Source organism: Canis lupus, chromosome X, assembly GCF_048164855.1.
Source record: "Canis lupus baileyi chromosome X, mCanLup2.hap1, whole genome shotgun sequence".
Classification (NCBI taxonomy): domain Eukaryota; kingdom Metazoa; phylum Chordata; class Mammalia; order Carnivora; family Canidae; genus Canis; species Canis lupus.
In genome coordinates this window covers 59,336,205-59,352,891 of record NC_132876.1, presented here as the reverse complement: position 1 = coordinate 59,352,891, position 16,687 = coordinate 59,336,205, and the positions used below count along the sequence as shown (strand labels likewise).

The 16,687-nt window shown below is 32.7% G+C and overlaps 1 protein-coding gene across 5 annotated transcripts in view; it reads right to left on the bottom strand.

Annotated features, from left to right (window-relative positions):
- RPS6KA6 (ribosomal protein S6 kinase A6) overlaps positions 1-16,687 on the bottom strand; it is a 195,577-nt gene that overhangs the window by 86,890 nt on the left and 92,000 nt on the right. For all 5 annotated transcript variants that reach the window (XM_072815168.1, XM_072815167.1, XM_072815166.1 and 2 more), the window contains 3 exons: positions 11,597-11,678; positions 10,824-10,904; positions 9,291-9,370 (listed from right to left, as the gene is read on the bottom strand). In XM_072815168.1, the coding sequence (XP_072671269.1) occupies positions 9,291-9,370; positions 10,824-10,904; positions 11,597-11,678 (243 nt within the window). The remainder of the gene's footprint in view (positions 1-9,290; positions 9,371-10,823; positions 10,905-11,596; positions 11,679-16,687) is intronic.

Sequence of the window (16,687 nt, the reverse complement as noted above, 5' to 3'; positions counted from 1 at the left end):
TAGAAACTAAATGAACAGTAGAACAGATAAACAAAACTAGGAACTGGTTTGTTGAAAGAATTAAGAAGATTGATAAACTCCTGGCCAAACATCAAAAAAAGAGAAAGGAACCCAATTAATAAAATCTTAAATGAAAAAGGAAACATCACAACCAATACCAGAGAAATGCAAACAATTAGAAGAATATATTATGAACAACTATATGCCAGCAAATTAGGTAATCTGGAAGAAATGGATGGATTCCTAGAAACATATCAACTGCCAATAACGAAACAAGAAGAAATAGAAAACCTGAGCACACTCATAACCAGAAGGAAATTGATATAGTAATTAAAAATTTCCAAACAAATAAGAGTTGAGGATGGAATTGCTTCCCAGGGGAATTCTACCAAGCATTTAAAGAAGAATTAGGGCACCCCCGGTGGCTCAGTGGTTTAGCACCACCTTCAGCCCAAGGTGTAATCCTGGAGACTGGGGATTGAGTCCCATGTCGGGCTTCCTGCATGGAGCCTGTTTCTCTCTCTGCCTGTCTCTCTCTCTCTCTCTCTCTCTGTGTGTGTGTGTGTGTGTGTGTGTGTGTGTGTGTGTGTGTGTCTGTCAAGAATAAATAAATAAAACCTTTAAAAGATAAAGAAGAAATAATACCTATTCTTCTGAACTTGTTTCAAAGAATAGAAATGAAAGGACAACTCACAAATTCATTCTATGAGGATACCATTACCTTGATCCCCAAAACAACGACCTCACCAAAAAGGAAAATTACAAACCAGTATCCCTGATAAACATGGATGCCTAAATTCTCAACCAAGTTACTAGCCAGTAAGATGCAACAATACAATAAAAGGATTCTTCACCACGACCATGTGGGATTTATTCCTGGGCTGCAAGGGTGGTTTTAGATTCACAAATCAATGAATGCAATTCAACACATTAATAAAAGAAAGGACAAGAATCATATGATTCTCTCAATAGATACAGAAAAAGCAGTTGACAAAATATAGCATCTTTTCTTGATTAAAACTCTCCAGTGTATGGATAGAGGGAACATAACTGAATATCATAATAGCCATGTATGAGAAGCCTACAGCAAATATGATTCTCAACTGGGAAAAACTGAGAGCTTTTCCCATAATGCCGGGAACATGACAGGGATGACCATTCCCACCACTGTTGTACAACATTGTACTGGAAGTCCTAGCTTCAACAATCAGATAACAAAAAGAAATAAAATACATCCACATTGGCAAAGAAGTCAAACTCTCATTCTTCGCAATGACATGACAAACTACATGGAACACCTGAAAGACTCTGCCCCAAAATTGCTAGATGTCACACAGGAATTCAGCATAGTGGCAGGATATAAAATCAATCACAGAAATTAGTTGCATTTTTACACACTAATAGGGAGGCAAAAAAAATAGAACTTAAGAAATTGACCCCATTTACAATTTTACCAAACACCATACAATACCTAGGAATAAACCTAACCAAAGAGGTAAAGGATCTGTACTCTGAAAATGATAGAACACTTATGAAAGAAATAGAGGAAGACACAAAGAAATAGGAAAACATTCCATACTCATGGATTGGAAGACCAAATATTGTTAAAATGTCTATGCTACCCAGAGCAATCTACATATATCATTTACCCTATCAAAATACCAATTCCATCAAGATTTTTCACAGACCTGGGAAAAATAATTCTAAAATTTGTATGGAACTATAAAAGACCCCAAATAGCCAGAGTAATATTAAAAAAGAAATCCAAACCTCATAGCATAACAATTACTGACTTCAAGCTATATTACATACAAGGCTGTAATCATCAAGACAGTGTGGTCCTGGCACAAAAGCAGACACATAGATCGATGGAACAGAAGAGAGAATCCCAAAATGGACCCTCAACTCTCTATGGTCAACCAATCATCAACAAAGCAGGAAAGAATATCCATTAGATAAAAAGTGTTTTCAAACAAATGGTGTTGAGAAAATTGGACAGGCACAAGTAGATAAATAAGTTGACCTTTATGTTACACCATATGCAAAGGTAAACTGAACATGGATGAAAAATCTAAATATGAGACAGAAATCCATCAAAATTCTAGTGGAGAACACAGGCAGCATGCTCTTTGACCTAGGACACAGCAATTTCTTGCTAGATACTTCACCAAAGGCGAGGGAAGCAAAAGCAAAAATAAACTATTGGGACTTCATAAAAAAAATAAGACACTCTTGCAGAGCAAATTAAATAGCCAACAAAGCCAAAAGACAACCTACAGAATAGGAAAATATATTTGCAAATATCTCATCAGATAAAGGGCTTGCATCTATCTATAAAGAACTTATCAAACTCAACACCCACAAAACGAATAATACAGTCTACAAATGGGCAGAAGACATGAACAGTCATTTCTTCAAAGAAGGCATACAAATGGCCAACAGAAGCATGAAAAAATGCTCCACACTACTTGGCATTAGGGAAATACAAATCCAAACCACAATGAGACACCACCTCACACCAGTCAGAATGGCTAAAATTAACAAGTCAGGAAACAACAGATGCTAGCAATGATGCAGGGTAAGGGAAACCCTTTTACACTGTTGGTGGGAATGTAAGCTAGCATAGACACTCTCAGTATGGAGTTTCCTCAAATAGTTAAAAAATAGAGCTACTGTATGACCCAGGAATTTCACTATTATCTATTTATCAAAAGCATATGAACATAGTGATCTTAAGGGGTACCTGTACTCCAATGTTTATAGCAGCAATTTCCACAATAGCCAACCTATCAAAAGAGCCCAGATGTTTCTCAATGGATAAATGCACAAAGAAGATGAGATTCATACACACACACACACACACACACACACTGGAATACTATTCAGATATCTAGAAAAATAAATCTTACCATTTGCAATAATGTGGATGGAACTAGAAAGTATTATGGTAAGCTAAATATGTTAATAACACAAAGACAGTTATCAAATGATTTCACTTATATGTGGAATTTAAAGAAAAGAACAGAGAGGATCATAGAGGAAGGGAGGGAGAAATAAGATAAAACAAAATCAGAGAGGGAGACAAAACATAAGAGACTCTTAATTATAAGAAACAAACTGAGAGTTGCTGAAGGGGCAGGGGGTGAAAGGATTGGGTAACTGGGTGATGGGTATTAAGGATGGTACGTGATATCACGTTATGAGCACTGAGTGGTATATGCAACTGATTAATTACTGAAATCTAACTCTCAAACTAATGATACACTACATGTTAATTAATTGAATTTAAATACAATAACATTTTAAAAATACAAAACCAAAAAAGGGAAATGAAAGAGAAATTACAACCGTTATCACAGAAATATAGAACATTATAAGAGGCTGCTATGAACAATTACAAGCCAACATTTTGGACTACTTAGAAGAAAAGATAAATTCCTATAATCCTGTAATAACCCAAGACTATATCAAGAAAAAAAGAAAATCTGAACTAACCAATTAAGTAGTAGTAAAATTGAATCTTTTATATTAAAAAATATAGACAAACAAAAGCCAGACACCTTCACAGGGGAATTTTACCAAACACTTAAAGAAGAGATAATAACTATCCTAGATCCATTTCAAAAATTGAAGTGGAAGTGAAGTTTTCAAAATTATTTCATCCTGGTAACAAAACCACACAGAACACTAAAAATGGAAAGGGAGAAAAAGAAAGACATAGAAAAACATAGAAAATGGCAGCCAATATCCCTAATAAACATAGATACAAAAATTCTCAACAAAATATTAGCAAACAAATTCAAAAATATATTAAAAAGATCATGTATCATGATCGAAGGTGATTTATTATAGGGATATAACAATGCTTCTACTTCCACAAATCAATCAACATGATATACAACATTAACAGAATAAAAGATAAAATTTATATGATCATATCACTAGATGCAGAAAAAGTGACAAAATTCAATATCCATTTGGATAAAACCTCTCAAAAATGTTGGTGTATAGGGAACATACTTCAACATAATAATTCTACAGCTAACATCATATTCAACTGTGAAAAGCTTCCTAAGATCAGAAACAATACAAGCATGTCCACTATCTCCACTTTTATTCCACATAGGCATTAGAAATCCTAGCCAGAGCAATTAGGCAAGAAAAGGAAATAAAAAAGTCATCCAAGCTGGAAAGAAGTAGAACTGTCACTATTTGCAGACAGCATCAGTTTGTACATAGAAAATACAGAAAACTCCATTTAGAAAATGTTAGAACTAATGAACAAAGTCAGTAAAATGCAGGTACAAAACCAACATGCAAAACTCTGTTATATTTTTACAAACTAATAATGAACTCTCAGAAAGATAAATTAAGAAAAATATCCATTTACATTATATCAAAAAGAATAAAATATCTAGATACAAACTTAACCAAAGAAGTGAAAAATCTCTACATTGAAAACTATAAAACAATGATGAAAAAAATTGAAGGCACAAATAAATAGAAATATAATTCCATACTTATGTATTGGAAGAATTAATATTTTTAAAATGTCCATAATGCCAAAAAATGGACAAATTCAATGCAATCTGTACCAAATTCCAATGGCATTATTCAAAAAAGAATAGAATGAACAATTATAAAATTTGTTTGGAATCATAAAAGACCCCAAATAGCCAAAGCGATCTTGATAAAGAAAAAATAAAAATTGTCATCAAGCTCCCTGATTTAAAACTATATTATAGAGCTATAGTAATCAAAACAATATGGTATTGGCATAAAAACAAACATATGCCTCAATAGAACAGAAAGAAGAGCACAGAAATTAACTCACTTAAATATGGTCAATTATTTTATTATAAATGTGGTAAATATATATAAGGGGGAAAAGATAGTCTACTTAATAAATGGTATGGGAGAACTGGACAGTCACATGAAAAGAACGAAACTAGACTACTCTCTTATACCATACACAAAAAAATAACCAAAATGGACTAAAGAGTTAAACGTAGGATCTGAAACCATAAATCTCCTGGAAGAAAACTTAGGAAGTAAACTTGCCATAAGCCTTTTTCTTTTTAACTGATTCCTAAAGTAATGGTAACAAAAACAATAATAAACAAGTGGAACCACATGAAAGTAAAAAGCCTCTGCACAGCAATGAAACACATCTATGAAATGAAAAGGCAACGTACTAAATGGAAGAAAATATTTTCAAGTCACAAATTTGATAAGTTATTACTATTCAAAATATACAAAGAACTCCTGCAACTCATCACCAAAAAAACCCTAAATAATTCAATTTAAAAAATGAGCAGAGGATCTGAATAGACATATTTTTGAAGAAGATATCACTAATCATCAGGGAAATACAAATCAAACCCACAATGAATTATCACCTCATACCTGTTAGAACAGCTATCATCAAAAGTGAACAGCTATCATCAAAAATAACAAGTGTTGAGGAGGAAGCAGAGAAAATGGAACACTTGTGCACTATAGGTATTAATGTAAATTGGTATAGCAAATATGCAAAACAATATATGAAGTTTCCTTCAAAAAGCAAAAATAGAAATATCATATGATTTAGCAATTCTGGGACTGGACATTTATTGAAGCAAAATAAAAACACCAATTTGAAAAGATATGTCCACCCCTATGTTCCCTGGAGTATTCTTTCAAAGAGCCAATATACAGAAATCATGTATGCCCAATGATGTATGAATGGATAAAGAAGATGTAGTGTATATATACAATGGATTGTTATTTAGCCATATAAAAGAAGGAAATCTTGCCATTCATAACAACATGGGTGGACCCTCCATGTGTTATGCTAAGTAAAATAAGTCAGAGTGACAAATACCATTTTAAAATGACTTTATTTATTCATTCATGAGAGACACACAGAGAGAGACAGACATAGGCAGAGGGAGAAGCAAGTTCCCTGCCAGGAGCTCAATCCAGGACTTGATCCCAGGACCCTGGAATCATGACCCGAGCCAAAGGCAGATACTCAACCACTGAGCCACCCAGGTGCCCCAGTAAAAATACCGTTTTATCTCACTTATATGTGTATTATAAAAATTAAATAAAAGTTATGGATATGGAGAACAGAGTGGTGGCTGCCTGGGAAAGGATGTCTGGTGGGTCAGGGAAATGGATAAGGGGGATTAGTAGGTACAAATTTTTGTTGTGATAAATGAATAGGTCATGGGTAGGTGGTGGGCAGCATGGTGGCTATAGACAATGGTATTTTAGTGCATATTTACAGATGCCACGAGAATAGATCTTGAAATTTCTCATCACAAGAAAAAAATTTGTAACTTTTTGTGGTGACAGATAATAACTAGAGTATGGTGGTGATCAATTTGAATTGTATACAAGTGTCAAATCATTGTGTTGTACATCAAAACTAACACAAAATAATGCAGAAAAAGAGGGAAAAATAAAGAATGGATGGGACAAAAAAAAAACTCCACACAAACAGCAAAATTGGATATTTAAACACAGCCATATCAATAATCACATTAAATGTAACAGGTCTAACACTCAAATGAGTATTATCTCAATAATTGATGTGAAAGAATATTACAAAATCGAATGTACATACCTGATAAAAATTCAACAATCTAGTAACAGAAGAGAACTTTCACAATCTCATAAAGAACATGTTAAAGACCTATACTGAACTTTGTAACTTATGCTAAAATTATGCTTTTCCCCTATGATCAGAAATAAGGCAAGAATATCTGCTCATCAATTTTACAGAACACTGAACTGGAGGGTCAAGCCAGTGCAACAAAGACAAATAAAAGAAATACATGATGCCCATAATGGAAAAAACAAAAAACAAAAAACAAAATCTCCTTATTTGTAGGTTATAAGTAGAAAATTCTATGGAATCTACCCACAAAAGCTGTTAGATATAATAAGTAAGTTCAATTAAATTGTGGAATACAAGTTCAATGTGCAAAAAAGTCAGCTGTATTTCCATCCAACTTAAAAATGAAATGAATAAGAAAGCAACTCTATTTGCAATAGCATTTTTAAAAAGGAAATACATAAAGATAAATCTGATTAAAAATGTGCAAGACCTATACACTGAAAATGACAAGAAATTGCTGAGAGGAATTAAAGGAGACTCAAAAGCTGGAGAAAAAATATTATATTCATGGATTGAAGATTCAATATTGTCAAAATGTCAATTATCTGCACATTGACCTATAGATTCAATGCAATCCCAGTCAAAATCCCAGCAAGATTTTTGTAGAAAGTGAAAGGCTGATTTTAAAATTGATACGGGGGAGACAGAACATGAAAGAGTCCTAACTCTGGGAAACGAACTAGGGGTGGTGGAAGGGGAGGTGGGCTGGGGGGGGTGGGGTTGACTGGGTGGCGGGTACTGAGATGGGCACTTGACGGGATGAGCACTGGGTGTTATTCTGTATGTTGACAAATTGAACACCAATAAAAAATAAATTTATTAAAAAATAAATAAATAAAATTGATACGGAAATACAAAGGACCCAGAAGACCCAAAACCACTTTGAAAGAGAAGAGCAAAACTCAAGGATTTACTCTACCTTACTTTACGACATATTATAAGGGTACAGCAATTAAAAAATCAAGTGGTAGTGAAACAAAGATAGATTGATGGAAAAAAATAGAATGTCCAGAAATAGACTTTCACATATATGGTCAATTGATTTTTCAACAAAATGCAACATCATTCAATGAAGAAAGCAGACTTTGCTAATCACGATGCTAGAACAATGGGCTATGTATATGCAAAAAGAAAAAAGAACTACAACTTCAACGCATACCCCTTGACATACGCTAAAATAAACTCAAAACGGATTATAAACTTAAATGTAAAACCTAAAATTACAAAATGTCTAGAAAACATAGAAAACCTATGTGACCTGAGATTAGGCAAATATTCTTAAAATAGGACACCAAATTTATTAAAGAAAAAATTATAAGTTGGGCTTCATCAAAGTTAAGAACTTCTGATTTTTGAAAGACACTGTTAAGAGAATGAAAAGACAAACCATGGACCAGAAGAAAATATTTGCAGACAACATACATGATAAAAGGACTTACCATCCAAAATATATAAAGACTCCTAAAACTCATAAATAATACAACTTAATAAAAAATGAGCCAAAGATTTAAACAGACATGCTATCAAAGAAGATAAATAGATGCCAAATAAGTGCATGTAGAGATGCTCATCATCATTAGTCATTAGGATTATGCAATTCAAAACCACAATAAGGTACCACTACACACTTATGTCCAAAATAAAAACAAGACTACTGACCATATCAAGGGTTGGCAATGATGTGGAGCAACTGAAACTCTCATATGCTGCTGGTGGGATTGTAAAAATTATAATCCTACCTTAGAAAAAAATTTGATAGTGTCTTTAAAATAAGTTAAAACATACACCTACCAAATAGCCCAGTCATTATTCTCCTAGGTATTTAACCATGAAAATAAAAACATATGTCCATACAAACATTTGAACATTAATGTTTATAGCAGTTTTATTAGTAATATCCAAAAATTGCAAACCCAAATATCCATCATATGTTCATGCATAAACAAATCGTGGTATATCCATACAGTGGAATACCACTCAGCAATGAAAGTGAATGAACCACTGATACATAAAACACCATGGCTAAATCTCACAATAATTATTCTTAGTTAAATAAGCTAGTCAAAAAGAATAGACACTATATAATTCCATTTATATAAAGTCCTAGAAAATGTAAACCAAACAGTGACAGAAAGCAGATTCAGTAGAGGAAGGGCAGAAGGAGGCATTACAAATGAGTGCAAGAAAATGGTTGGGAATGATGGATAAGTTTATTATCTTGTGATGATGATTTCACAGATATATACAAATGTCAAATTCTATCAAAGTACATACTCTAATAGATGCAATTCATTGTATGTCAATTATATCTCCATAAAGCTGTTTTAGAATAAATTAAAAACTACTCCCAGAGGTATTTTGGTAGCTTGAGTAGCCAAAATCCTAGGCTTGCCCCTATCTACTTCATCCATTTATTTTATTGATCTTGTGTCTAATAAAATCATGAGAAGCACATTGAAATGATCTAAATGACAGGCAGACAGAGAATGCCATTAACATATTTGCAGTGAAGCAAACAGAATAAGTATTTAAAATTTGTATAGAAAAATTAATTAGCAGAACACAAATGATTTTTCTTAGTTTTGTTTCAATAAAATATAGTAAAAATTTACAAACAGATACCCACCTCTTTGGATAATCTTGTGAAGACATCTCCTCCCCTGAGAAAATCCAGTATTAAATACAGCTTCCCTTCAGTCTGAAAGGCTAATTATAAATTAGAATGTAGTAACAGAACAATCTTAAAGGCTTAACAGGCTTAGTATAATTTTTAATTAATATGTATGTTTAGAGTTTTATCATTAAATACTATAAAGGAATTAAGCATTTATTCACATGGCTCAATAGTATTGTATAACATTATCTCAAAATTGAATTTAGTGTTAAAATAGTTATAAACCCCTTCCTAGAACATAATCAGCTTTACATATGGTTTTACTCAGAGACTTCTACTGTCATTTTCCTTATTTATGGAGTATTACGTTCTATTGCAAACTGCCTGTACTCTACCTCCCTATCTACCGAAAGTCTACTAATTCTTTCAAGCTCAACAAAAATTCCACCTCCTACATTAAATTTTCCTCTGTTTAAGATTTCTCTCTTTTCACATTTTATAGCATCCTTATCCTCTTCTCAATAATAATTACTTACTACTTTTGAGATTTCATTGTTCTTTATTTATGTCTCTCTATGGAACTTACTCCATTTTGATTTGTACAATTAAATTATACAAAATTAATTTGTCTTTGTTCCAAGAGATTATAAGTTTTTTAAGATCAGAGATTGTTTCACCTCTAGAGCCTACTGCATTCAATACTGTTTTGCATACAGTTGGTATTTAGTTATTAATGTAATGACATCCTGGTGATTCAAGGAAGGGGGACTTTAGATACTACTACTTTCGATTTAGGGTAACAGAGAGTGAAAGAATAATGAATGGAAATTTCTTGAGGGCTTTCTATAAAAATAATTTAGTATATACCTTAACACATTATTTTTCAAAATTACTTAAGAATAAAATCAATAGCTGCTAGTTTTTTAAATCTTGAAAACTTAAAGTGACATCACAGAATGTATAAGTGATTTAATTATGCATATACCTTTGAATTATCCAGAAAAGCCAAATTTCACAATCTCACACATGCATTAAATTATCAATGGAGCCATGATTCAAACTCAGAACTGTCTGACTCCAAATTCATGTTCTTGCCATTATATTTACTGCTTCTTACAGGTATTCCTCCTCCCCCAAATATAAGAAAGAATAACTCAAAGGGACTAATATAACTATATGGTACTCTTCAGTAGAGCTAGGAAATAAAATAATATGCTCATTATGAACATGTAAGAGGAACACATCCAAACTTCAGATGTTTTGAATAAATTATCACAGTTTAGGGCCTAAGATCATTAAAGGTATAGCCTAGCAGAGTAAAGAAATATTACCAGACAAGTAATCAGAAGATACTATCTTATTACCTTAGACAAATTAACCAACAGATTCAGAAAATACAATTCAAAGCAAGCTATTCTTATTCTTATTTCAGATAAATATATTTTACATAGTTAAATGTATTAAATAATTTGAAGTATTTATTTTGTTATATTACTGTTTGAAAGGAAATATTCTCTAATTCCATAAATTAAAAAAATTACATACCATAGTGTAATTTAACAATAAATGGATGATTTACTTCCACCAGTATATCCCTTTCCATTTTTGTCCGAACTCTGTCTCGAACTAAAAATTATAGAAGGGTAGAATATATTACTCTATATAAAATTTCAGTAGAAGTCTCATCAATAATTCACCAAATAAAAGTATGAAAATATAACTTTATAAGTGCCTAAATTTGCAATCTATATATTCCTAGACAGTAATTACCATATTCTCAGAAAGTCATCAAATTCAGTTTAGATCTAGATGGATTAAAGTGACATGAATAAGTATTTGGCTAGCATGTATTTATTATGTATTGGTCTCCAATTGTTCAAATGACTTTCTGATAAAAACTGAGCACAGTGTTATTGCTATCACATCCTAGAAGATGGTGTATGTAATTCTATCCAGGTGGTTGTGATTTTTCAGTATACAAAACCAGCACAGGTGAAGAGAAAAAATATGAATTTTGAAATAAAAGAATATAGCCTACTAAGTTTACTTTATATTAAATATATTAAATATTAAATAAAATGTGTCACTTTTTATATGATTTTTTTTACCAGGGTACAGTATCATTAAATTAAAGCATATGCCAATATCAAACCTAGAAATATCACTTACAGGTTAGAAAACTGTAACAATTACTAATGTTTAAAGGAAACTGAGTCTATTCAACTTATACAAGCAATACACAGCATGTGTCTTAAAACAAGCTTTATCAAATTCTATTTTTTTCAAATTCTATTTTAATAAGGTTTGTAATTTTCTACCTTTTAAAGAAGCTTTTTTTAACACTTTCATTGCATAGAGCTGCCCAGCATCAGGACCAGTCTTCTTTCGAACAAGAAAAACCTAATAGAGGAATTTTTTTAAAAAGTAAAAATCATGTTTCAAGACATTCTTGCTATACACACGTTAGCACATATATATGTCCATGCATTTTCTCTAATTTTATAAAGATATATTTTTCTCTATAAATTACACTCAAGTTTTGCTCATTTTAATTCATTTAGTAAATCATACTATCATACATACATACATAGGAAAGAAAAATTTTAAAATAGATGACATGATCATGGACTTTAAAAAGTTTGTGATATATGAGATAAGCAATATAGTGAGAGGCAATTTGATCTAAGGGAACTACTTTCAAGACCCAAGCACCTTAATAAAGACCAAAGAAATGTGATGACTATTAATTTGATAACTTCATTTCTACTGCCTTATTGGTCCATTTTGGAAGTTACCAGGCATTTTGTTTTCTAAGAAGAAAGAACAGAGAAAATGATACCATTCTGCCAGGCTGAAGAATCAAGATGGCAAACTATCACAATAAACAAATTAAAATTAAAATCTTTAAGATTACTGAGCAAGCTTAAGATAATACTACTTCATATTTTCAAACTAAGATTATGACTCATTAAAAGCTAATTTTTTAAAAGCTTCAGTTATGAAAATAAATATGAATAGATTAAAATTTAATAGCAGTTATTTATCAGTAAAGGGCTGTTTCATTTTTAAAAACTAGCAAAAGTTATACACTGCTTTGAAATAAATTATATAGAAACTAAAACAAACAAAAGGAGCTGAAACCAGGAGCTGCATTCCTGAAAAAAATTAATAAAATTGATAAACCTCTAGCCAGACTTATCAAAAAGAAAAATGACTGAAATAAATAAAATCACAAATAACAGAAGAGAAATAACAACATTACAGAGATATAAACAATCATAACAGAATATGATGAAAAACTATGCCAAAAGTTTAGACAACTTGGAGGAAATGAAAAAATTCCTAGAAACATATAGATTACACAAACTGAAACAAGAAGAAATAGAAAATTTGAATTTGAACAGAACAATTACCAGGAATGAAATTGAATGAAATTGAATCATTTAAAAAACTGCCAACAACCCAACATCCAGGACCAGATGGCTTCACAGGCAAATTCAAAGTCTTTAAAGAAGAGTTAATATGTATATGTATGCTTTTCAAACTATTCCAAAAAATAGAAAAGAAAGGAAAACTTCCAAATTCATTCTATGAGGAAGCATTACTCTGATACCAAAATCAAAGACACCACTAAAAAGAGAACTACAGGCCAATATTACAAATGAATACAGATGCAAAAATTCTCACTGAACTACTAGCAAACCTAATCCACAAAAGATAATAATAAAAAAAAAAAAAACAGGAGTTCCTGGCCTGCTCAGTTAGTAGAGCATGTGACCCTTGATTTCAGAGTTGTGAGTTTGAGCCCCACATTTGGTAGAGAGATTACTTAAAAATTAACCTAAAATGAAAAAAAAAAAAACTTTTACTACGACCAAGTGGGATTTATTCCTGGATTGCAAGGGTGGTTCAATATTCATAATCAGCATTATATAAAGCATTAATTAAAGAAAGGATAAAAAATATGATCATCTCAAGTGATGCAGAGCATTTGATCAAATACAATATCCATTCATAACAAATCCCCAACAAAGTAGGATTAGAAGGAACATACCTCAATATCATAAAACCATATATGAAAAACCCACAGCTAATGTCATCCTCAAAAAGAAATCAAGAAATCAGTCTCATTTACAATTGTATCAAAAACCATAAGATACCTAGAAATAAATATAACCAAAGAGGTTATGAAAACTATGAAACATTGATGAAAGAAAGTAAAGAATTGGGAAAAATATTTCATGCTCATGGATTGGGAGAACAAATATTGTTAAAATGTCTATATTACCAAAGGCAATCAAGTTATGTTAGAAAGCTGTAATGATCAAGACTGTATGGCACTGGGACAAAAAAAAGGACAAATAGATCAATAGAACAGAATAGAAAATCCAGAAATGAATCCACAACTCTATATGATCAATTAATATTCCACAAACCAGGAAAGAATATCCAATGGAAAACGATAGTCTCTTCAACATATGGTGTTGGGAAAATTGGACAGTAGCATGCAAAAGAATGAAATTGGACCACTTTCTTATACCATATACAAAAATAAATTCAAAATGGATGAAAGAAGGAAATATGAGACCAGAAACCATCAAGATCCTAAAGGAGAACACAGACAGTAACCTCTTTGACATCAGCCATAGCAACTTCTTACTAGATATGTCTTCTGAGGCAAGGGAAGCAAAAGCAAAAATTAACTGTTAAGACTTCATCAACATAAAAAGATTCTGTATAGCAAAGGAAACAACAAACAAAACTAAAAGGTAACATATAAAAGGGAGGAGATATTTGCAAATGACATATCTGATAAAGGGGCAGTATCCAAATTACATAACCAACTTATAAAAATCAACACCCAAAAAAATAACCTGGTTAACAAATGGGCAGAAGACATGAATAACATTTTTTCAAAGAACATATCTAGATGGCCAAGAGAAACATGAAAAATGCTCAATATCACTCATCATCAGAGAAATATAAATCAATACTACAATGAGACATACTCTCACACCAGTCAGAATGGCTAAAATTAACAACACAGGAAATAACTGTGTTGGCAAGGATTTGGAGAACGGGAAACTCTCTTACACTGTTGGCGGGAATGCAAACTGGTGCAGTCACTCAGAAACATTATTAAGGAGGTCCATCAAAAAGTTAAAAATAGAACTACCAGTTAAAAGTTAAAAATAGAATGATCCAGCAATTGCTGAATTTACTACTGGGTATTTACCTAAAGGATACAAAGTGCTGATTTGAAGTAATACATGTACCCAAATATTTATAGCAGGACTATCAACAATAGCCAAATTATGGAAAGAGCCCAAACATCCATTGACTGATGAATGATAAAGAAGAGTTGGTATACACATACAATGGGTTATTACTCAGCAATAAAACCAAATGGAATCTTGCCATTCACAGCAATGTGAATGAATCTAGAAAGTATTATGCTAAGCAAAATAAGTCAGAGAAAAATAAATACCATATGATTTCACTCAGAGGTAGAATTTAAGAAACAAAACAAATGTACATAGAGGGGAAAATATGAGATAAAAACCAAGAAACACACTCTTAAATAATAGAGAACAAACTGCTGATTACCAGAGTGGAGGTGGGCAGCAGAATAGGTTAAATAAGTGATGGGAACTAAGGAGGGCATTCATTGAGCTAAGCACTGGCTATTGTATGTAAGTACTGAATTGGTAAATTCTACTCCTGAAAGTAATATCACACTGTATGTTAACTAAGAGGAATTTAAATAAAAAAGGAAGTAAAAAAGACCAAAAAGAAACAGAAACAGAATGACCAATTGAATTTCCACTCCAAGAGTATCTAGAGCACCAAGTCCCCTCGGTACCTCAGCTCCATGGATGGCTGCCTTATTTATTCTCACCCCAAAAGAAGCTTGAGGTTTGTCTCTGGAGAGGTCTCTGAACTGCAGGATGCCAAGCACAAGCACAAACACTAATCCTTACCCTAATCTTAACCTTGTCCCTATACCTAACCCTATTCCTTACCAATAACTACTAAACTCTACCTCTAAACTGAATTCAGACCCTAAACCTAACCTCTGGAGAGGTCTCTGAACTGCAGGACATGAGGGACATAGATTGATTCTAACCCTATCCCTAGCTCTAAACCTAATCCTAACCCTAACACCTAACTGTTAACGACTAACCCCCAACTCTAACTCTAATTCTAAATGGATTGCTGAGAAGAGGTCTCTAAACTGCAGGAAAATAGGCACATTCACTCACCCTGGCCCTAACTCTAACCCTAGCCCTAATATTAGTCTTACACTGAACCCTAATCCTTCATCTCAGGAAAAAGAAGATTTGGGGAACACACACACACACACACATACACACACGATGGAACAATACTCAGCCATAAAAATGAAATCTTGCTATTTGCAAAGACACGGATCAAGGTAAAGAGTATTATACTAAGTGAAGACCTAATCCTAACCCAACCACAAATCCTAACCCCCAACCCTAACTATACCCTAGCCTTAACCCTAAACTTATCTCTCTGGAGAGGTCTCTGGTGGAATATATATATACAATTTGATACACAAAATGGAATATTACATAGCCATTAAAAAGAAAGAAATCTTGCCATTTGCAAGGACATGGATGGAGCTAGAGAGTAGTATTCTAAGCAAAATTAGAGACTCAGATAAAGACAAATACCATATGATTTCAAATATAGGTGGAATTTAAGAAACAACATAAATGAGCAAGTGAAAAAAAACAGAGAGGCAAACTAAGAAGCAAACTCTTAACTACAGAGAACAAACTGATGGTTACCAGAGGGGAAGTGGGTGGGGGGATGGGTGAAATAGTTTGATGGGAATTAAGGAGTGCACTTGTAATGAGCATCAGGTATTGTAAGGGAGTGATAAATTACTGTATTGTACACCAGAATCTAATATTACACTATATTTTATTTTAACTAGCTGGAATCAAAATAAAAACTTAAAAAAAGAAAAAAAAACAGATTAATTTAATTGCCACAACACACACACACACACACACACACACACACGTGCACACATGCTTCAGCTAAACAAATAGCATTAACCCTAAGCACTGGATTCAAAGGTTTCAGATACCCAGTTTCCTTTTTCCTAATATCCACATGACCAATATAATAACAAGGGAATCAAGTCATTTCATGAATGATGACTCCACATCAAAAAGAACTATTTTTTAAAAGATTTTATGTATTTGAGAGAGCAAGTAAGAGAATTCCAGGAACAGAAAGTATAGAGCAGAGGGGAGGAGCAGAGGCAGAAGCCCACTCATCACTGTGCAGGGAGCCCCATTTGGGGCTTGATCCCAGGACCTAGGATCATGACCTAAGACAAAGGCAGATGCCACTCAGGTGCCCAAGGAGAACCA